The sequence below is a fragment of the Nelumbo lutea genome, chromosome 2 (genome assembly GCF_056320005.1).
Source record: "Nelumbo lutea isolate HS-2025 chromosome 2, American lotus-T2T, whole genome shotgun sequence".
Taxonomy (NCBI): Eukaryota; Viridiplantae; Streptophyta; class Magnoliopsida; order Proteales; family Nelumbonaceae; genus Nelumbo; species Nelumbo lutea.
The window spans coordinates 25,344,350-25,368,257 of NC_142685.1; the positions used below are offsets into that span (position 1 = coordinate 25,344,350).

Sequence of the window (23,908 nt, forward strand, 5' to 3'; positions counted from 1 at the left end):
AAGCATCCTCCAATATTCATTTCCCCCAAAATTACATTCAATGCCCATCGGGCTATCAAACGACATAACTTAAAGAAAACACATGAACATGTTTCTTCTTCTTTTTTATTTTTTTTTCTTGATGGGACTATACAACAGGGGTAGCCCATCCCGGCATCCCCTTTCCCTTAACCCCCCAACCCCTAGTGGCAGAGGGATTTGATCCCAGGTCTATTCCGAGTAGTCAGAGAACCTACCAACTGAGCCACCATCAGTTGGTATTCTTATTGCATGTATTCCTCTTCCCTTTGCCATTAAGGCTGCATTTGGAAATGATGCAAATGGAGTGTAAATCCCGGTTCAGGGTAAATTTGCACTTTTTGGTTTACTTTTGCCAGTATTTGGCAACATTAAATTTATAGACTGACAAATGACAAGCCAATGCATATTTATATTGATAATAAGATGTAAAAGTGCATCAATAAAAAAGAAGTAGATTTGCATTCGAGTGAGCTTTTAATAAAAAAAAAGCATATGCTTTATTAGAATTCATGTTTGCACCCATTGCAACCAAAAGTCAGTTTGTTAATAAGATAAATTTGTTAGTGCAAAACTAACCAAACTTCACAATTTGGTTTTACACTTATTTGCATCATTTCCAAACGCAGCCTAAGAAGAAAATCAGTCATTATTGTTTTCAAACAAATTTTAGCCTAGGAAAACCATAAACATTGAAGAATCTGCATTATTAAAGGTCTCTCTCTCTCAGCATTTCTTATTATTCATTCTCCATCCATGTGTTTTTTCCTTGTTTGCATTAGACCCCCCCCAAAATATTACATGAAAACAATGTGATATTTGATGTACACAATAAAAGGTAAGTTTGATAGACTATCATAATTTTTTTGTGCTTTCTTTTTTTGACTGTTTCACTACCATATTTGATAGACTACCACATTTTTTTTACTATTTCACTAGTAATATCATTAATCTCTTAGAAATGTCTTGGAGGGGGGACCTCATCTATGTGCTGTTCACTCCATAGACAACTGAGACAACCCTAAAGATTTATCTACTGATCCCTACATCTCAATAAACGGTTTTGTTTGGAGTGGACTCCTGTTCCTCATGGTAATTTCTCCACTTCATCTTGTTTAAAACTCATGTTACTAAAAGAACCCAGGTGCTCAAACAGGGGAGATATTTTGGGTAGATTGACTTGGAAACAACTTTGGCCGCAAGAATCATACTCTTCCTTTGGCGCTGCAAAGGGAATCTCCATCATATTTATTGGGTACCTACACAGGTGAAAAAACCAATTTGAGGTAGGAAGAGTTTTGGGATTTTACAATCTATATAAGTATGAATACAGTATTAGGTTAAACATGACACTTCATGACCTACATATTGAATTTACTAAGATACCCATGGTGTTTATAATTAGATTGTTGTTCTAAACAATACTCAAAATTTTGTCATGTAATGATCAATATGTATCGTATCAGTGGGTTATCAATATGCCAAATATGACGGATTTTCTGTATTGGTCCTTTTTTGACCCACATATTGAATTTACTAAGATGACTATAGTGATTATAATTAAATTGTTATTGCAAGCAATGTCCAAATTTTTGCCACGTATTGTATTGATGGGTCACCAACACGCCAAATAGGCATGATTTGGTTATTTTGACCCGTTTTAAAACGTAGAGAAACATTAAACCGACCCGTCTAAACAGGTTTTGAAAAAAATTCAAAAAAAGAAGAGTAGAGTATGGGGGTCAAAAAACTCAATACGTCCCATTCCGTGTATCCGTGTGTATTGATATTTATAATTGTTGTAAGGCAATATGAACTTATGCATTGTGCCTTAAATTTAATAATGTATATGACCAATCAGTCCAGGGTCAGAATTTGTCGACTTAAAGTGCTGTCTCGATATATGTCAGCTCAGAATTGATGTCAATTTATGAGCGATCATTAATAAAAAAATTTTAAAATTTATAAAAATCCTTTTCTGAACCCGTCCCGTTGCCATTCGTAATTAAGGTAAAGGATGTGAAGGGGCGTATAGGGTTGGGTTAGAACGGTCCTGGAAATTATAGACCGAGACCGAGCCTTTCGGATTGGGCTTGAAATGATCAACCCCATATTCCGGAGATCACTTTGCCTGTTTCGAAAAAACATCTTGGGCTGTTTTGGAAGCACACCTATTTCATCTACTTATTTGTCTTTATCAACTAAAATATTATTCAGTGTAATTATTATTTTACTCACACTCATTACGAGATGTCATTCAAAACAGGCTTCCAAAACAGACCAGCCTCAGATTCCGTGGTATTACAGTATACACAGTCACTCGGTCACGATAGCATGAGTCCACACCACACGCACACGCCGCCGCTAAGCTGCATTGCACCGCTGCAGACAAGAGCTACCTTAGTAAATAATACTCTTTAATGACATAAACGCCCTTATGAGAAAATGTACGTGGCATCCTATATCCTAACGCGTTCATCATCGTCTTCCTTAAAACACTCTCGCAAGTTGATCAGAGCTAAAGCCCTTCGGCAGCAAGTCGGCGACCTCTGAGTGAGTGAAGTGAAACACCAGAAGGGAAAGAATAAGAAGAAGGATAAAGAGATTCTTCTTATGAAGAAAGTGTTAGAAGTTCGAACCTCCTAACAATACGGTCTGGAAAGTAAGGCCGTGAACGATGAGGTTATCCGCCTCTTCTTTCCAATGTCTAGCCGCAGCAGTCGCTGACGCAAGCATGTCTTCTTCCCGCGCTTCTGTATGTATTGTAAAAAGCTGAAAACTTTTAAATCTTCATGCTTCAATCATTTGACCGAGAAATCCTAAACGTATATGTTTCGTTGCTAGTCCGGCGGTCGGTATCCATGGCGACGAGGGTTCTCGGATCGGCCCAGTGGCGGAAGAGACACTTTTGTGTCCGGAGATTCACATTTCAGGACGGTAAGGGAGACAAATTACGGTTTCCGGCAGGGACAAAGAGGGAGTTTCCGGGACCCCGGTGGGTTTCAGCCGCAAAATTTCCGTCCTCGGCCACCTTTTCGCCAACCACTTCCATACGGTCATCATCCACCTGTCCGTCAACAGCGACCGAAACCCTTGGATTACAGGAACTGGGAGTACGCTTTGTCACAGCCTCCTGGTCAATGTGGTATTGCTTTCTGCTTAGTCTTTAAAACACATGTTTTTTATTTATTTTTTATTTTATTTTTATTTACTTCTCCTTTAATTAAGGTGAAAATTTAGTTAATAACATCTGAATCACTGCTGGTGATGAATTGGATTATAAACTAGTTCTGTTGTTCATTTAAATGGTGGATTAAGTCGCAAAATTGTTGCATTTCGATACAATTATTTCTTAGGATAATTGCAAAGTTGGATGCTAGACATTGTTTTTTAATCCGTTTCAATGATTTACAGAGCGGTTTATAGTCCTCTCATACAATATACTTGCGGATTACCTGGCTACGAACCACCGGCGAGAACTTTACTTTCACATACCCAGGTATATGCTAGACTGGGAATGGCGAAAGAAAAGAATGGTTTTTGAGCTTAGGCTATGGTCACCTGACATCATGTGTCTTCAGGTAATAAATTTCCTTTCCATATTGCAGTGTTTTATAATAACTTTTGTTTGATACAAGCAGAATACCAGAAGGCGTATCCCTCGTGTTTTCTCTCATATTATTCAGCTTCTTTGGTCTTGAAAAAAAGTATACATCTATGTTAAAAGAAAATACAAAATTTGGTGTAGTTGGTCTTCAAAATCATAATGCGTATGAGATGGCATAGTGATTTTTGATGGAAGCTCTATAGGTAATCCAGACCCATCTGGTATAGGAGATGTTTTCAGAAGGCAAGATAATAGCTTTGTATTCAGGTCCAGTTGGAATTGGAGATTCCTTAAGAGTGGAAACCTTGGCACTACATCAAGGAGTAAAACCGGCCAAACAATTGGGGCTACAACAGATTGGGATAGGGGGGGACTCCAAATTGGTAATTGGGTGGATGTAGGGGTGTCAATGTTATTTGAAAATCCAATTTCGAATTCAAGATTTGACATAATCAATCGAATTTGGATAATTCAAATATCTAATCAGTCAAATTCGGATATGACCTGATTCGATTCGATAAATATCTGAATTCAATTGATTATTTAATTCTTATATATAATATACAAAATATTTAAATGTTATTTTTAAATAAAATATTTATTTTATATGTTTATTAATTACCTAAAATAATTAATTGGTTGAATTCGAGTCGAATCAAATATTCTAATATTTAATTGAATTTGAATATTAATTTTCAATATCCATCGGATATTGAATCATATTTGGATATTGGATTTTCTAATCAGATTCGAATTCGATCCATTTACACCCCTAGGTGGATGCAATTAGGGCAGCTAGGAATTTGGCAATATAGACAGCTGATAAGGGAAATACTTAACATAACAAGGGAGGTGGTGTTTGTTTTAAGTGGATAAGGAGATCAGCAAATGGTTTAGCCGATGCCTTAGCAAAACAAGGGATTGTAAGGGAGAGCCTTTACTGGGCAGTGCTGTAGTGTATGATACTATGATGTCTATTGGATCAACCTCTTCTAATAGGGGTTGACTTCTATATTTCAGATTTAAATTATCTTTAATGAAGTTATCGCTTCTGATAAAAAAATGGCATAGTTATCTTTTGCGAAGTGTATACTTCGTTGTACATGGACTAGTTCCTTTGGGATAGACACAACTTAGTGATATGAGCCTTAGGTCTGAGTTTACCTTTTTATTGTTCAATAGAAGATAATTGACCTATTATCAATTAGAAAGACAATTGAGGAAATAATTAGAAGAGTCTTGCAATTTGCTTCTTGAACTGTAAGAGTTCCATCTCGTACAAAGTTAAAAGGGTGCAAAGCGCTTTCACTCTTTGGCAGATGGATGGAGAAGGAGAAATTTCATTTCCGAACTGGTTGTGGATGGAATTGAGTTAATTCAACAAGAGGAGATAGCTGGGGCATGTGTAGAACATTTTAAATCCATTCTAAGAAGGCCTATAAGTGGAAGGGTGTGGGCGAAAGGATTGGATTGGCCAGATGTAGGGGGGATAACAAGAGAAGTTTGGAGAGGGGGTTTGACTTGGAAGAGATTAAGGAAGCTGTATTTTCTATGGATAGAACAAAAGCTCCAGGACCTGATGGTTTTACATTGGCTTTCTATCAGGATTGTTGGGATATTCTGAAAGAGGATCTTCTACGGGTGTTTGAGGAGTTTCATAGGAGAGGAATTATTAATCGGGGGGTGAACCCCACTTTCATTGCTCTGATCCCCAAAAAGAAAGAATCCTCACACCCAAGGGACTTCAGACCAATTAGTCTGGTCAATAGCCTGTACAAAATCATTGCAAAGGTGTTATCTTTGAGACTGAAGAAGGTATTGCCAGACTTAATTGAACAAAATCAGGGTGGCTTTGTGAGTGGAAGACAGATTACAGATCAAATCCTCATTTCCAATGAGTGTGGAGAGTTTTGAGAAGGATAAAAAGAAAGGGGGGGGGGTGTAAATTGGATTTGGAGAAGGCATATGAAATGGTGAATTGGGAATTTTTGAGGAAAGTCATGACCAAATTGGGGTTTGGGGCTAGATGGTGTAAATGGATCATGGGGTGTGTTCGGAACTGTCATTATTCAATACTAGTGAGTGAGACAACGGTAGATTTTTTCCCAACCACTAAGAATATAAGACAGGGTGACCCTCTATCCCCTTTTCTGTTCTTACTTGTTGCTGATGTGTTGGGAAGGTTGATTCATAGAGCAGACTCTAGGGGCCTCATTAGAGGATGGAGGGTTGGTAGGGAGGACATCCCACTCACTCACTTACAGTTTGTTGATGATACGATCTTGTTTTGTGAAGGAGGTAATATGAGGTTCATTAGGAATTTGAAATTAGTAATTCAAAATTTTGAGCAAATGTCAAACTTGAAAGCAAACTTCGGGAAAAGTTGTGTAGTGGGTGTGAATATGGAGGAGGGAGAAGTTAGGGAGAATGCAGAAGTGCTTGGGTGTGAAATATTAGATTGGCCTTTGAGTTATTTAGGTTTGCCCCTAGGTGATAATCCCAAGAGAGAGAGTTTTTGGAGCCCGGTGGTGGAGAGATTTGAAGGCTTGCTTCTTGGAAAAAGAATTATCTCTCCCTTGGTGGAAGGACTACACTGATCAAGGTCACGCTAGCAAACCTACCCATTTATTTCCTTTTCAGTGTTCAAAATTCCAGTGAAGGTTTCCAGTAGGTTGGAGAGATTAATGAGAGATTTCCTTTGGGAGCCAGGAGAGGAGAAGAGGGACCATAAAGTTAGCTGGAAAATGGTGACCAGGAGTAAAGCTAGTGGAGGTTTGGGGCTCGGGAATATTGGGAAAAGGAACTCGACCTCTTGGGAAAGTGGTTGTGGAGGTTTCCTTTGGAGTAGAAGCTATGGGCTAGAATGGTGGCAAGCATACATGGGATGGAGTAGAATGGATGGGATGCTGGAATTAGAGCAAGGTCCACAAGCAATTCACCTTGGAAAGCCATTCACGATTCGCTTTCAGTCTTCTCCCCACTTGTCAGGTATGATTCAAATTTTGGCACTTGCATAAAATTCTGGGAACAAACTTGGGTGGGGAATGTTTCACTTAAGGACCTGCTTCCTTCCTTGTATGCCCTCTCTGAGTGTAAAAATAATCCAATTTCTTTTTTCATCACCCCTTCCTCCTCCAGTTTTGGGTTTGGGTGGAACCTGGGATTGAGGAGGGCTGTGAGGGACTCTGACTTCCAAAGTGTCTTGAGCCTCTATGACCATCTTGATAATGTCTTCATTGACCCTTCTAAGGTGGACTCTAGAACTTGGACCCCGACTCCCACGGGCTCTTTTCCTTGTGCTTCATTTTTCAAAGTCTTATGTCAGTCCACCAGTCTTGCAACCTCCCCTTTCCCGGTTAATAAGGTTTGGTGCAGACCAATTCCTCCTAGGGTTGGTAGTTTTTGTTGGGAAGCCTATTTGGAAAGATTAAATACTGGTGATTTGCTTCAAAAGAAGAGACCCAATACATGCTTATCACCTCATTGGTGTGTTCTATGCAAAGCGAATGGGGAGACTGGTTTTCACTTACTGGTGTCGTGCCAATTTGCAAAGTCAATTTGGGAATGGGCTTTTTCTCTCTTTGGGCGCAGGTGGAACCCTCCATCAGATTTGCAAAGCCTATTTTCTCCTTCTTTGTTCAAGTGGCGCATGAAAAGGGGAAGGACTATGTGGAGAGGACTGAGGGCTGCAGTATGCTGGTCTTTAGGGGAAGAAAGAAATCTTAGAATCTTCTCTGATGAAGAGAGATGGGCTGAAGAATTGAGGTCTGTGATCCATATCAGGGCTGTACCGTGGCTGAAATCTTTTGAGCTATTCACAGACTAAATAGTGGATGACATGTTGAGTAAGTTGTTATGGTCACACCAACCGGCAGCGCGCAACACGCACCGCCCGGCAGCACGCATCGCTTGACAGCGCGCTGGACGCACCGCCTGGCAGCACGCAGCACGCACCTCACGGCAGCAGCACCGCGAGGCGCGCGCACCGCCCGACAGCAGCAGTAGGGCGGGGCCCACATGACAGCTCATCAGACCGGGCCCACACATTCTACCACATCAGCTCTGCCCGCCAACTCACCGTTAGCTTATCTTATCCCTTATCTTATCTTATCCTTATCTTTATCTTATCTTAAGTAAGAGTGTGTTACCAATAGGAGTAGGTAATTAGGAGTTTGAGTTTAATTAGGAATTTCCTTCTGTAATCTCCTATTTAAGGAGCTACGAATTGAAATAAAGCATTCAGTTTTCTAGTCAAGAAAAAGTGTGAGGAGAGTTTGGGTGGTCTCTTGGACAAATCACCCCAAGGGAGAGTTCGGGTGGTCTCTTGGACAAATCACCCATTCAGTTTTCGTAATAGGGTCTGCACGCTAGGGAAGGCGCAAGGGAAAGCAGGGCTTTCTCACCGTGGACCGACTGTGACGGGATCCTATGCGCGGGACCATAAGAAATTGGTATCAGAGCCAAACGTCACGGGCGATATGGAGCAGCTATCATTCAAGGTCAACGAATTGGAACATAGGTTAGCAAAAACCAGCATGGAGGTTCGTGAAGTCAGGGAAGACGTTCGGGAGATGCGACGCCTGCTGGAAGCCTTCCTCTCCAGCAAAGAAATGAGTTCGGAGGGAATCGCCAACACCAACAGACGCCGTCCGGACTGGGCAGAGGCATCCAGCGAACAACAGATCGCTGCCCCTACAGCCGCAGTTATTCCCAAGGATCAACGCATGGAGGATGAAACTGTAAAGTCTCCTCCTTTGGCTGGGGACAATGTCACGAACATTATAGTAGAACCTGCAGAATGCGCTCCTTTGACGAAGATAGGTGGGCTTGGCGATGCTGCTGGGGCTTTACCGAAGGCTTTGGCTCGGCGTGGACATAGAGTTATGGTTGCGGCACCACAGTATGGTAACTATGCAGAAATCCAAGAAACAGGAGTGCGCAACAGATGTAAGGTGGAGGGGCAGGATATAGAGGTAACTTTCTCTCAAGCTTATATTGATGGCATGGATTTTGTGTTCATAGACAGCCCTATGTTCCGCAATATTGAGAAAAATACATATGGGGGAGGCCGAGGGGATATTTTAAAACGCATGGTTCACTTCTGCAAGGCTGCTTTTGAGGTTCTCTTCTGTAAGTATACCTGGTGCGTTCCTATGATCCACAACATAGAACACGGGGGCCGTGGTCCAGTACGTGATTCTTGTTATGTGGATCGCCCATAAAACTACTTCAAACTATATGACCCAGGAGGTGGGTAACACTTCAATGTCCTTGCGGCTGGCCAAAGTGCAGCAGATCGTGTAGTCACTGTAAGCCATGGTTACACCTGGGAGCTGGAAACTAAAGAAGGGGGTTGGGGTCTGCATCAAATAATCCAGCTTTATGCACTAAGCTACGGGGCAGTCCCTGTTGTTCATGCTGTTGGTGGATTGAGAGATAGTGTGTAGCCGTTTGATCCATTGGCAGAGTTCCTAGCCCCGTATCCGGAATTTGAGCTTGAGGACAAGCTCATTGTCTAGGAGGGGTGTAACGTTATGGTCACACCAACTGGCAGCGCACTGCGGCGCAGTGGCAGCGTGCAGCACGCACCGCTCGGCAGCGGGCATGGCAGCACACACCGTTCGACAGCGCGCTGGATGCACCGCCTGGCAGCACGCAGCACGCACCGCACGGCAGCAGCACGCACCTCAGGGCAGCAGCACCACGAGGAGCGCGCACCGCCCGACAGCAGCAGTAGGGCGGGGCCCACATGACAGCTCATCGAGCCGGGCCCACACTTATCCTACCACATCAGCTCTGCTCGTCAACTCACTGCCAGCTTATCTTATCCCTTATCTTATCTTATCCTTATCTTTATCTTATCTTAAGTAAGAGTGTGTTACCAATAGGAGTAGGTAATTAGGAGTTTGAGTTCAAGTTGGAGTTTGAGTTTAATTAGGAATTTCCTTCTGTAATTTCCTATTTAAGGAGCTACGAATTGAAATAAAGCATTCAGTTTTCCAGTCAAGAAAAAGTGTGAGGAGAGTTCGGGTGGTCTCTTGGACAAATCACCCATTCAGTTTCCGCAATAGGGTCTGCACGCTAGGGAAGGCACAAGGGAAAGCAGGGCTTTCTCACCGTGGACCGACCGTGACGGGATCCTACGCGCGGGACCATAACATAAGTGGGGTGAGATTGTAAGCTGTATGAAGTCCAAATCAGTTGTGAAGGTGTATTGGACACGCCCACCTGCTGGATTCCTAAAATTGAACTTTGATGGGAGTAGTGGGGGGAATCCTGGACAATCAGGGATTGGGGGTGTTTTTAGGGATGGGAACGGGGTCATTTCAGCCATGTTCTCAGGTCCAATTGGAGTGGGGGATTCTCTTAGAGCTGAGATCTTGGAAATTATGGAAGGAGTTCAGAAAGCTAAGTTGATGGACGTCAGAAAACTCATAATTGAAGGGGACTTGGAGGTGGTGATAGGGTGGCTGAGGAAAGACAACTGCGGATTATGGAAGTACAGCAATGAGATAAGAAAGTTCAAGTGGCTGGTGCGGGAAATGGAAATCAGGATGAGTTGGGTTAAAAGAACAGCCAACTCTATAGCTGATGGGCTAGCTAAATAGGGGATAGAAAGGGATGTAATGTTTCGGTCTAAGTTGTAACTAAATTGCTTCTTTTTTTCCTTTTCTTTCTTTGAGGACTTAAGTTCTTTTTGGAAGATAAGAGTGTTTGTCTTCCTTGCTGTAACTATTCTTGTGATATTTTAAAAAAATTTCTGAAGTTGTTATTGATAAAAAAAAAAAAACTTGGTGGAAGTTGTTGTGGCATAGGGCTTTTCTTTAAAGATTCCATGCTTTCTTTGGATCCTCAAAATGCACATGCCATGTGGAACAAAATCCATTGACTATTGAAGCCTTGGTTGACCTTCTCAATAGAATTACTTTGGCCAAGAAGGTGTTGAATTATCTTGGTATGTTTTAGTATTTGTTTTCAAGTCAACCAAAAATTTGGCAGTTGTATAATGTGGTTTAATAGGGCAAGAGGAATGGATTTGTTCAACTATCCCACATTGGTAGTATGGGATGCTAATGTGAGATATCCCACAACTAGCTTTTAGGGGTGAGTTCTCCTAAGGCACGTAACAAATGGTATCAGAGCCTACACCATGCCTCCCAGTTGCAATTGTGCGGTGCAGGCAGTGATGTTGGTATTGCAATGTTCAGCTGGGAGTAGGTGGACTAGGGCAAAGTCGGCTTGCGTAGGTGCCGGGATTGCGGAGTGTGGTGGAATGTTACGATCCCTTTGTCCCACATTGGTACTACGGGATGCTGTTGTGTGATATATATGTGCTTGGGTTCTCTCCCTCTAACAGCTAGCTTTTAGGGGTGAGTTCTCCTAAGGCACATATCAAACATTATGATGAGTGTTTTTCCATCATTGGTGCTTTGGTAAGCTTGCAGGTAAAGTAAGTACCAGAAACACAAGGAGGATTTGTACCATTGTAATTTCAATGTTGCAAAGATTTTTAGGTGGATTAAAGAGATGGGACTTTTAATCGAAACTAAGAATGAATTCAGCTTCTTGGGATTTTTTTAAAGCCTTGAATAACAATCCTATGAGGCAACAAAAGAAATATTCTTTCTGCACCAGGCTTGCTGCAAACATGTTTAAACAGAATGTTGATGGGGCTTGTAGAGGAGATCCTGAACATTTTTCTTTTAATGTGTCTTAGGCCATGTTTGGGAGTGCTTAAGTTAAAAATAAGTGCTTATTCAAATAAACACTTATTTGCATTTGGCACCCAACTTTTTCAAGTGCTTATTTTTTTAAAATAAGCACTTATTTTATATTGGGCGTTTGGTAGTCTTTTTCTCTAATAAGCACTTAAATAAGCATTTGTGACTATTTTGTCCTTCATTTTCTTTCAAAATTTCAAAATATACCCTTTGAAAGCACTTTTATTAAATTATTACTTTCATAAAAGTAATTTAATAAAAGTGTTTTCATTAAAGTACTTTTATAAAATTCAACTAGGGATAATTTTATATGTGGTATTTTAAAATTCAATTAGGGATAATTTTGGAGGAAAAAATTTGAATAAGTGCTTATTGTATAAGCACTTAAAACAGCTGGAAAATTGGGCTTAAAAAATAAGCCCTTATTTTTAAAATAAGCAATTATTTTGGACTTATTTCCCAAATACCAATAAGTGCTTAATGGCCCAAATAAGCACTCCCAAACATGGCCTTAAACCTTTATTTGTGTATCAACATTCATAAAAAAACATTTATTTGTGTATCAATTGAAAGTGGTGCTTAGATCCAAAATACTCATTTGGGCATTATTTTAAAAGTCTTGCCTGGGTTCACAGGCAAGGCTTATTTTGTGGGGTGCCAGCTGTATGAGTCTCACCTTAACCTGGGTTCTCCTTACCTGGCTTGTTGCTTAGTTCAATGAATTGACCTTGAATTTGATGCTGAATAGGCAATTTGCTACAGTGTAGGTTGTAGTATGATGTTCAATGTTTAAATAGTTTAGCCTATATACAATTTAGATGTACAAAAGGTTACAATATACATGTTAGTAGCATGATGTTTTAACTTGTTTCGACTGTTGCTACAGTAGTCCGAACAGGAAGAGGAGAAGAAGAAGAAGAAGAAGAAGAAGAGAAGAAGAAGAGAAGAAGAAGAGAAGAAGAAGGGTCTTTCGAAAATCTGATGGGTTCACCCATTCAGTCGACCCCCTTAATCTATATTAGATTCTAATCATAGTTACAAAGACAGAAATAACCTTACTTAAGTGTGGGGCATAGTAACTCTAATAACACTGCCACATAAGCAAGTTACTTAATAAACAGAAGAAGACTAAACTACCCTTATTCGACACATCTTAACACTCCCCCTCAAGCTGGAGAATATATATCATATAATCCCAGCTTGTTACATAGATAGTTCACTTTCCCTGAGCTTAGAGCTTTTGTAAACAAATATGCCCACTGGTCATTGGAACCCACATGTTCTGTATTTATCTCTCTGGCAAGAACCTTCTCTCTCACAAAGTGGCAATCAACCTTTGTGTGCTTTGTTCTCTCATGAAAGATAGGATTGGATGAGATATGTAGTGCAGCTTGGTTGTCACAGTACAATTTCATAGGTTTATCCATGTGAAACCCAATTTCTTGTAGGAGATTCCTCAGCCACACTAATTCACAGGTAGTGTGAGCCATGGCCCTATATTCGGCTTCAGCACTGCTTCTGGCTACAACCGTCTGCTTTTTACTCTTCCATGTCACAAGATTTCCTCCCAGAAATGTGCAATAGCCTGTAGTAGATCTTCTGTCACTCACTAAGCCTGCCCAGTCTGCATCTGTATACCCAACTACTTCAAGTTTTCCTCTTGGTTTATACAATAGCCCACGGCCTGGAGCTCCTTTCAGATACCTCACAATTCTAAGGACTACATCCCAGTGAGGTATACGAGGGTTCTGTATGAATTGGCTCACCACACTGACTGCAAAGGAGATGTCGGGTCTCGTGATAGTCAGATAGTTCAACTTTCCCACTAGTTGTCTATACCTTCCAGGATCTTCAAATACTTCTCCTGTATCGCTGCTCAACTTAACATTTGGTTTCATAGGGGTCTCAGTCGGTTTTGCACCTAACAGTCATGTTTCTTCCAATAGATCAATGATATATTTCATTTGGCACAGATTCACACCTTGTTTTGACTTGGCAACCTCTATTCCCAAGAAATACTTTAATGTTCCAAGGTCCTTTGTTTGAAAATGATTTTGCAGAAATACCTTTAGTTTGCCAATCCCCAATTTATCACTACCAGTGATGACAATATCATCCACATAGACCACTAATAAAATCTTCCCAGCTTCTGAGTCATAGCTGAACACTGAGTGATCAACTTGTCATTGCTTCATTCCAAAACTCTTCACCACTTCGCTGAACTTCCCAAACCAAGCACGTGGAGATTGCTTCAACCCATAAATTGCTTTCTTCAGCCTGCACACCTTACCACCCTCCCCCTGAGCAACAAACCCAGGTGGTTGCTCCATATATACCTCCTCCACTAGATCACCATGGAGGAAGGCATTCTTTATGTCAAGTTGAAGGAGAGGCCAATCATACATAACTGTCAAGGAAATTAGGACACGAACAGAATCAATTTTAGCCACCGGAGAGAATGCCTCCATATAGTCCACACCATATACCTGTGAGTAACCCTTAGCAACAAGTCTGGCCTTCAGACGCTCCACACTACCATCTGGCAAGTATTTCACAGTATACACCCATTTACAGCCCACAACATGCTTCCCAGGTGGAAGAGTAGTAAGTTCCCACGTTTGAGTATGTTGAAGAGCAGAAAATTCCTCCTCCATTGCCCGCTGCCATCCAGGTGAACTAAGAGCTTCTTGAACATTGTTAGGTAGGGAAATAGAAGACAAAAGTGAAACAAACTGGCGATGCGAGGCAGAAAGACGAGATAATGAAATAAAATTGGAAATGGGATGGAGAGTGGAACTACGTTTACCTTTCCGTAAGGCAATGGGTAGGTCAAGATCTAAAGGTTCAGCAATAGGAGCCATGAGAGGATCTGCAGATGAGGTAGAAGCAGGAGGAGGGGCCGGTGTCGTTCGACGTGTATACACTTGTCGGATCGGTGGTCGTTCAGTGGTGACCTGCACTAGATGAGGAGATGATGTTACTCCAACAACAGCCTCTGGAACTGAATCACTGACAGGAAGAGGAAGAGGAAGAGGAGGTAAGGGTGAGGACAAGGGTGCTTCATGACTGGAGAAGAAGGGGATAGACTTAAAAAATGTGGCATCAGGGTAGACATAGCACTTTCGGGCAATAGGATTATAACACTTGTACCATTTTTGAGTCTGAGAGTAGCCAAGGAAGACACATTTAATTGAGTGTGCATCTAGCTTGTCTATTCTAGGACTCAGATTATGAACAAAGCACACACAACCAAAGACACGAGGAGTTAATGGAAACGGAGATAAAGTGGGAAACAAGATGGAGAAGGGGGACCGACCATGAAGAATAAAAGAGGGCATCCGATTAATGAGAAAACATGCAATGAGTACAACATCACTCCAAAATCGTTTAGGAACATGCATGTGGTGAAGCATAGACCGAGCAATTTCAAGAAGATGACAATTCTTCCATTCAGCCACCCCATTTTGTTGAGGGGTGAAAGCACACGAGGTCTGATGAATAATGCCATGCTGTTCTAAATACTGTTGAAATGCAGTAAGAAAGTATTCACGACCATTATCTGAACGAAGAATTTTGATTGGAACACCAAATTGTCTGCGTATTTCAGCATGGAATTTTTGAAAAATGGAAAATAATTCACTTCTTTCTTTCATTAAGTAAATCTATGTCATTCTTGAACAATCATCAATAAAGGAGACAAAATAATTGTACCCATTATAAGACTCTATTTTGATCGGACCCCAAACATCTAAGTGAACCAAAGAAAAATGACTCAACATACAACTCTCAACACTTGGGCTGAAGGACACACGACGGTGTTTACCAAACTAACATGACCCACATTGTAAAACTGACAACTGACTCAATGATGGAACCAACATCTTGAGGACCTTGAGAGATGGATGTCCTAGTCGGCAATGCCATTGTAGAGGAGTAAGGGAAGTCTGAAGTGCAATTGAAGATCCACCGCCGTCAAGGTAATACAATCCACTAGCTTTATGCCCCCCACCAATCTTCTTCCCCGTCTTGAGATCCTGAAAAACACAAGTGGAAGGAAAGAAGGTAACAGAACAGTTAAGAGCTTTGGTTATTTTACTAACAGACATAAGATTGAATGGAAACTTAGGTACGTATAAAACAGATGATAAAGGGACAGAAGCCAAGTCAACATTACCAACACCACAGATGGGAGATGAGGACCCATTGGTAAGTGTAACAGTTTGTGGTGTGGAGGTTTCAGCAAGAGAAGAGAACACACCTGGAGTCCCGGTCATATGATCTGAGTCTCCAGAGTCAATAATCCAAGAAGGAGTTTTAGATGACATGCAAGCGATACCTGATTGGGCATATGTGGCAATGGTATGCTGTGAAGTGGTTTGAAGGTACCGTTCATACTCATCACGTGAAACATTCACCATCTCCCTCCCAGAAGTAGATGTAGATGTGGAAGGTGTTAGGTCTGCCAGTTTACTGTCGCTAATAGCATCCTCGCCTGCTACAGCATGATTAGCCCATTTAGAGGGAGGGCCATGTAGATCATAACAGAAATTCACTGTGTGTCCATCTCTACCACAATGAGTACACTTCCTTGTAGAGTTATTTTTTCCTCAGCCACGGCCTCCCCCTGAGTCACGGCCACCCCTACCAATCATGGAATTGCCACGACCCCCTCTGGAATGACCTCCCCCTCTTGTACTATGTCCACCACCTCTAGCTGTGACAAGTGCTGATCTATCATACTGTGTGGGGTTCTCTGTCTGGCCCAAAGAGATTCTACGAAGTCTTGAGAATACTTCCTCAAGTGTAGGAAGAGTAGAGCCCCCCAATATTTGAGCTATAACTGGTTCATATTCCGCCTTCAGCCCCACTAAAAATCTTGTAACATCTAGCTGCTCCCTTTGCTGTTGCTGAACTTGAATATCTGGAGTAAGGGGATGATAGACATTGAGTTCATTCCTTATATTCTTCATGCAGGCATAGTACTCTTCTAGTGTTTTGGTTCCTTGTTGTAAATCAAAGTACTCCTGATACAACTGATATACTCTTGTTGTGTTATCTTGTCCAGAATATAGCTTCTTAGCATGCTCCTATATATCCTTAGCCGTATCAAGGAACATGAAGTTGGCATTGATTTTGGGTTCCATACTATTCCACAGCCAAGTCATGATTTGAGCATCTTCTTGTTCCCAATCATCAAACCCTGGAGAGGCAACCGGTGGCTTCTCATCTCTAACATGCTTTGCTTTCTTCTTTGCCTTGAGAAAAACTTCCACTGATTTAGCCCATGGAACATAGTTCTCCCCATTTAGCTTAATTGAGGTCATTTGTACTCCTAGGTAGTCGGAGGAAATTACTACACTAGGTTTCTGATCATTGTAGCCATCTCCTATTGCTGCCATTGTACTCTTTCACAGTTGCCTCTAACTTCACTTCTCAGCTACAAGCTGATTGATGTTGTTCACAGTTTGATATTTCAGCACCTATTGCAGCCTCTAAACACCACTGCTGACTTCACACACTTGTTCTTATTCACACTACTGCTGACTTCACACACTTATGTCCCACATAAGCATCAGTTTACCATTCACTAATCACAAGTAGAGGCCCTCTTACAACCACTCAAGCACCACAACACAACCAAATCTGCTGCACCTAGTTCAGACTTATTTAACACACTTAAGAGGGCATTACACAACCACAAGGAGTTCGGCAAGGTCACTACATTCTACCTTACACCACTCGGCCACTTACAGCAGCCTTAACACCACTCAACGACTTACAGCAGCCCTACACCATTCGGTTACTGCACACACAGCCCTTCCTAGGGCAACAATGAACCTAGTTCTCTAGGTTCTACTCAGTACAACAGTTTCTTGTAGGGTTTCTACCCAGAAATATATGTAACACTAGAAGAAGAGAGAACCGACCTTCCTTTGAGAAAATCAATCAACCATTCACTACTGAAGTCACTTTCCTTGTTGAAGAAGGTTATGCGCAGCAGAGAGACAAGCTGTAGTGTTTCTGACCTAGGGCGAACCAGTTCTCTCCATCGACTGATCAGAAACGAAGGTGAAGAGTCATGAACAATGCTGAGGTGCTTTACCAACTGACTTAGGTCAGGAGCATGGCTCTGATACCATGTTTCGACTGTTGCTACAGTAGTCCGAACAGGAAGAAGAAGAAGAAGAAGAAGAAGAAGAAGAAGAGAAGAAGAAGGGTCTTTCGAAAATCTGATGGGTTCACCCATTCAGTCGACCCCCTTAATCTATATTAGATTCTAATCATAGTTACAAAGACAGAAATAACCTTACTTAAGTGTGGGGCAGAGTAACTCTAATAACACTGCCACATAAACAAGTTACTTAATAAACAGAAGAAGACTAAACTACCCCTATTCAGCACATCTTAACATAGCCAATTGAGCTAATAGGGATTTTGAAATATTTTATTTCTTCAAGAATTTAGATTTGCATATCTTTGTATATTAAGTTTTACTTTTTATTGTTTTTTTTTTTCCAAAAATAGTGCTTTACTTTGTTTAGAAGCATGCCTTGTCTTGTGCCACAACCTCTAGGAATTCATTGTTGCATTTTAGTTGCACTTCTCACTTTTAAAGCACTGCATGCAGGTAACACAATTTCTTTTGTCATTAATAAGGGGTTAATGTTTTATTTGCTTTTCATATTCATGTTTTTTTCCTTCCTACTTTTAGTTTTGTCCATAATAACCGTTTAATCGTGCTTCATTTTGTGCTATTATTCTTGTGGTTCTGGATTTTTTTCCACCTATTGGTTGTTGACTTCAAATATCTTTTGTAATACCTTTGATGTATTCTTACCTCATGATTTTTTTTTTTCTTATTATACAAGTTTTGTTGTCAATGTTTTTCTTCTTCTCACTTTCAGGAGGTTGATAGATTTCATGACTTAGAGGAGGAGCTAAAGCTCCAAGGATATGAAGGCATTTGGAAGGTCAGTTTAATGGTGTTTATTGTTTTATTATTTTTTTTTTCTAGATGTATTTTCCACAAAAATGGTTTTGTGAATCTGCAGATGCGAACTGGCACTGCAGTTGATGGATGTGCAATTTTTTGGCGAACATCAAGGTAAAATACTTCATTTGTGGTTGTATGCCTCTTATCTCTGAATATCACCATAGATTATTGAATTTTGTTTTGTTTGCGGGTTTATCTAGTTGCATCTACTACTATTAACTTTCAGCTACATTGGTGTGTTCTTACCCAATTTTGGTCCCAAATATTTCGGGTCTTGGGAGGAGTGGACTGGATATGAATACATACACAAACACAAAGTGGCCGCTACATAAAGTAATGTATGGATAATGAACACAATACTTAATGATTCTAGTACTTCCTTAGAAATCCAGTCCTTGTTCACACTCTTATTTGCAAACTCCTATGGTAGGATTTCAACTTGGGCTGGTTTACAATCTTAAAGTGTGGTTGGGTTGGGTTGAAGGTCAAGTTAGTGTTAGGGTTGAAAAAATGAACCCAACTTAACTTCAGGTTGGGTAGGGGTGCGGCGTGGTGCAACTTGACCCAACTTGAATTCGATGTGTCTTCATTTTGCATAAATAAATATCAAGTTTAAAAGCTAATGTTTTCCCTTTTTAGTATAGCATCGCCTAGAGAGAAGAAGAAAGGTCTTCATATGGTGTTCATTGATCTAGAAAAAGGCTTATGATAGAGTTACTAGAGAGATAATATGGTGGGTCTTGGAAAAGAAAGGGTTTCAAAATAGGTATGTAGACCTAATTAAGGATATGTATGAAGGGGCAACAACCAATTTAGAATACCACTGGGAGAGACTTCAGACTTTACAATTACCGTGGGTCTTCACCAAGTTCCATGGTGCATGTTGTTTGCGGACAACATTGCTTTAATGGATGAAACTAATGAAGGATTAAATATAAAATTAAACTTATGGACAAATTCCCTAGGAACAAGATGTTTTAAAATAAATAGGACTTAAACAGAGTATATGACATGTAAGTTTAGTAATAATAGGAGAGTAAGTCAGGATAACCTTAGGATTGGTAAGCAAGAGATAATTCAATGTGGCCATTTCCGGTACCTTGGTTCAATAATTCATAACAAAGAAGAGATTGAGGAGGATACCACCTTGATAATTAAAGCAGGTTGGGCAAAATGGAGGGGTGCATTTGGACCTTTGTGTGATAGGAGGATACCACGACAAAAATAAAATTCTATAAAACAATTTTAAGGCCAGCTATTTTGTATGGAGCAGAGTATTGGGCAGTCAAGAAACAACATGTTCAGTTTGTTTGGATGCAGATGGAACCGGCCAACAGAAGTTAAGTTGCTATTTTCTCCCTCTACCTTTGTTTGGCCAACAAAAAGAGGAAGAAATATGTGGAGGTGCCTTAGAGCGGCCATTTTGTGGACCATTTGGGAAGAAAGAAATGCAAGAACCTTCCAAGACAAGGAGAGATCCATTACAGCAGTGAAGGATTGCATCCTAACCAGGGCTATTCATTGGCTGAAATCTTTGGATTCCTTCAGCTCTTCTCCTTTGATGATTTCTGGAGGAATTGGAATGTTATAGTCCATTCCTCGATTAAGAAAAACAGATCTATATCAGTTTGGGCACCTTGCACCTCTCCAAGGGAAGCTTGTAAAGTTCTATTATGCTTGATTAATGAAATTAATTCTTCATTTATCAAAGAAAAAAAATGAAACAACATGTTGAGAAAATGAGTGTAGCAGAAATGTGAATGCTAAGATGGATGAGTGGAAAAACTAGAAAGGATAGGATCAGGAATGAAGCCATCTGTTGAAACCTAGGATAGCTCCAATAAGTGATGAAATGTGTGTGTGTGTGTATGTGAGAGAGAGAGAGAGAGTAGGCTAAGATGGCTTGTCATGTGCATAGAGGACCACCAACAGCTCCACTGCTCTAGTTATTACAAGTAGAAGGGGCTAAAAGAGCTAGGGGTAGATCAAAGAGGACATGTGTAGAACTGTAGAATTAATAATAAATGATTTAAGCACTACTAATTTAACAGTGGATATGGTTTTAAATAGAACGGATTGGCGAAACAGGATTCATGTAGCTGACCCATATAGTTGGGACTTGGTATAAAGCTTGGATGATGATGATGATTTTCTAAAGCACCACAACATTGTTCCCATGCACAAACATGCACATATGTATGTATATGCTAAAGCTAGTTAACCTTAATTGGCTAATTCTAAACCTGAGAAGTGAGAACATTTTCTTATCGTATTTGGTAAAAGAGAAAAAAGTGAGAAAATGGCCCAATCCAAGCCTGACCCTGAACCCAACATGATGTTATGGATTGGTTTAGGGTTAGAGTTTGGGGGTTAAGTTTAAAAACTAATATATTTTTTTCCTTTTTTTAGTGTAACATATCTTAAAGCACCACAACTTTGTTCCTATGCACAGACATGCACATAAGTCCGTATAGACTAAAGCTAGTTAACCTTAATTGACTAATTCTAAGTCTGAGGAGTGAGAACCTTTTTTTTTTGGTAAAAGAAAAAGAAGTGAGAAAATGGCCCAATCCAAGCCTGATCCTGAACCAACAGGATGTTATCAGATTGGTCAGGGTTAGAGTTTGGGGGTAGGGATACAAATAGTTTGGATTTAATCCAATTTGAATTTGAATCTGGTTCATTTATGTTGGATATGGATATCTATTTAGCCATAATTGAATCAAATCAGGTTTGAAAATATGATATGCTTTTAATCCGATCAATGTGGATTAGTGGATATTGCTAGATCCGATCTTATTTGATTATATATATCTCTTTTAAGAATTTTAATTTAAAGTTGCTTAGCAATAAATGGGAATTGGGATTTGGACAAGTCTATTTATAATATAAAAAATTAATACATTTTATTTTTTTATACTTATTTTTGTGGATTTATACTAGTTTTATACAAATTTATTGATCTTCAAATTGAACCAGTGAACCAGATATCCTGATATGTAAATGAATCACATTTGAATTCAAATATCATATTGAATTTGAACTCCTGGGTTTTTGTAGGATCAAATTTGGATATACCCCTAACCGACTTGCACCCCTATCTTATAATTTTTTTTCCAAGTTCAATAGCTATTATCTCTATGTTCAAAGTACTTTTTCAACTTTAAATGCTGGTTCATATAGCATTAGAAGATCTAGTAAGGCAACAAGCCAAGTTGTGATCATTGCACAATGAGGTGTTCTTGTGATCAATTAGATGAGTTTCATTCTGAGTTTGAGCCATGTAGGTACAAGGTCTTATCTGTTTCATTTCATATCGGAAAAAAAAGGGAGGTACTTGTCTTCGTGTACAGGAGAGATTTATAAATTGTTGTTTTAAATAAAAAATTGGCAAAGATGTTAGTATCTTGGAGAATATAATTTATGAAGCCCCCTAACTTTGATAAGTGGAGCCCTTGTGGTAAGAAGAATAAATACCCTCTGGGGCATAACTCCAGATATCCTTGTTAAATGATTCCTCTGGCCATTAAAGTAGGTCTACTTTTGCCTTTTCACCAAGATTGGTTCCCTCAAACAAGGGATGCTTATACTTTTGTCCTGTACAAATATGGTCAATAAGAATATGTGGGTTTACGGAGCGACCTACCTTAGTTATATTCTATGAGATAATAAAACATGCAAGTTTCTTTGATCATCCAAAAACTCAAGAAGGAAAATTGTGAATCTTAGGATCTGTGAAACAAAATGAGAATCTTTTCTGGAATTAGAAGATGGGGCTTTGGGGTGAATACTAGAGGGAAATAGGGACATTTAGTAGGCAAAGGAGCATGAATATTGTGGAATATTTGTGAAGAGTGGAACTCCAGAATATTTCGTGAGAAGAAAAGGAAGTTGGAGACATTGCTAACCTAATAACTATAAGAATAGCCTACTGGATCACCACGAAGGACCTTAGCTCAGAGCATTCATTATAAGAGGATGGGAGCCCATTGCCAGAGTTACTCACTCATAGTAGGAGTAGCATGATATTTGCATCTACAAGACTTGAGTAAAACTGAATTCTGATGGGTGCTCTCTGGCCAACCTAGGGCGTTTTAGAGAAGTAGGAGCTTTCAGGGTCCAGTGGTATAGTTGGTAGCAGCATATTCAGTACCAATTATGGAAGCAACACTAGTTAGTGCATAAATATTGCCCTTGTTATAGGGTTGGAAGTAAAAATTGTGAGGTGGAGAAAGACTTTAGCAGCGATTGGTTTGAAGCTACTAAATCCAGTTGTCTGTGGACTATTCAACATTCATTAGGTTGCGTTTGGTAAGACTGCTAATGCAGAACTGAAGAAAATGTGCACTCTGGTTCAGTTTTGCAGGCATTTGTTAAGAACAAGTTATTGTACTGAAAATGAAAGTAAATTTGTTTTTTTCCCAACTGTTTTTGCACTCAAAATGAGAGAGGTTAGTTTCCAAAAAAGCAATTTTTGCACTGAAAGTTGGTGAATGTATAATAGGTTGGTTCTGGCCATGGGATTCATGTTTGAACCCATCACAACTAAACAAGACACTGTAAATTTATGACTGCAAAACCGAACCGGGTTTGCATCCTTCTACTTGAAAGATTTGCATTCACATCAGTGCATTCATTTTTTGCACTCTTACCAAATGCAGCCTTAGGAGGCTAGGTTGCTGATTTCAAGAATGGACAGCTAGTTAGATGGTTACAGAAATTGGCTAATTCCCTAAATGATAGTCTAGCTAGAGGGTGGCTTGAAAATGGCTGACTATATTGGGGATGTTGGTCCTTACACAGCTTGGTAGAAAAGGTTTTTGTACTCTTATTTGCCAACTTTTTCATATTAGTTGATGCACCTAATCTTGTTACAGATAAAAAAATCTGGAGTTCTCATTGCTTCACACGTGATATAAAAACCCTCTGTTTATATGCATTGCCTATTTAAGTGCACACAAATGCATAGTAATGTAAGCAGAAATTGCAAACTAGCACACATATATAGGATAAGATTTCTTGCAGCAATCAATAAAAGTAGATTGGGAGCAGAGAAATCAGTTCTCAATAGCAGGCAACTAACGAGAACAGTAGAAGAAAATAAAACCTCATTGCTAAAACAGAAAATCAGTTCAATTTGAATAAGATGGGGATAGTGGCATGAAGAGTGTTAAGAACCTTTATACTCTCCTAAGTACTCTACAAAATTACCCCTGCTTGTTGGAAACTACTAAAAGACATCAGGCTTTATCTATTAGACTCCCCAAAATACCCCTGTATGGTTATATTGAAGAAATGAAGAGGGATGTACTTGATTGTAGGGGTGGTCACCAAAAACTGAAAAACTGAACCAAACCAAACAAAAAATTCTGGTTAATCAAACTGACTGGTTTGATATTTTTGAAAAACCAAAGGTACAGGTTTGATTTTGGTTAACCAATATAAAAAATTGGCGGTTAACCGAACCAACAGTATATATATTTATGTATAATATATATTTTATATTATCTATATATTATAAATGAATATATATGCATTATATATAAATATATTTTTATAATAAATAGT

General features: G+C 39.9%; 1 protein-coding gene across 2 annotated transcripts in view; it reads left to right on the top strand.

The window, feature by feature from the left end:
- Positions 1–2,306: 2,306 nt before the first annotated feature.
- The window catches only part of LOC148869306 (DNAse I-like superfamily protein), a 37,177-nt gene continuing 15,575 nt past the window's right edge, over positions 2,307–23,908 (top strand). For both annotated transcript variants that reach the window (XM_088972630.1, XM_088972631.1), the window contains exons 1-5: positions 2,307–2,773; positions 2,863–3,163; positions 3,433–3,599; positions 18,252–18,317; positions 18,399–18,451. In XM_088972630.1, the coding sequence (XP_088828756.1) occupies positions 2,696–2,773; positions 2,863–3,163; positions 3,433–3,599; positions 18,252–18,317; positions 18,399–18,451 (665 nt within the window). In that variant the 5' untranslated portion in view covers positions 2,307–2,695. The remainder of the gene's footprint in view (positions 2,774–2,862; positions 3,164–3,432; positions 3,600–18,251; positions 18,318–18,398; positions 18,452–23,908) is intronic.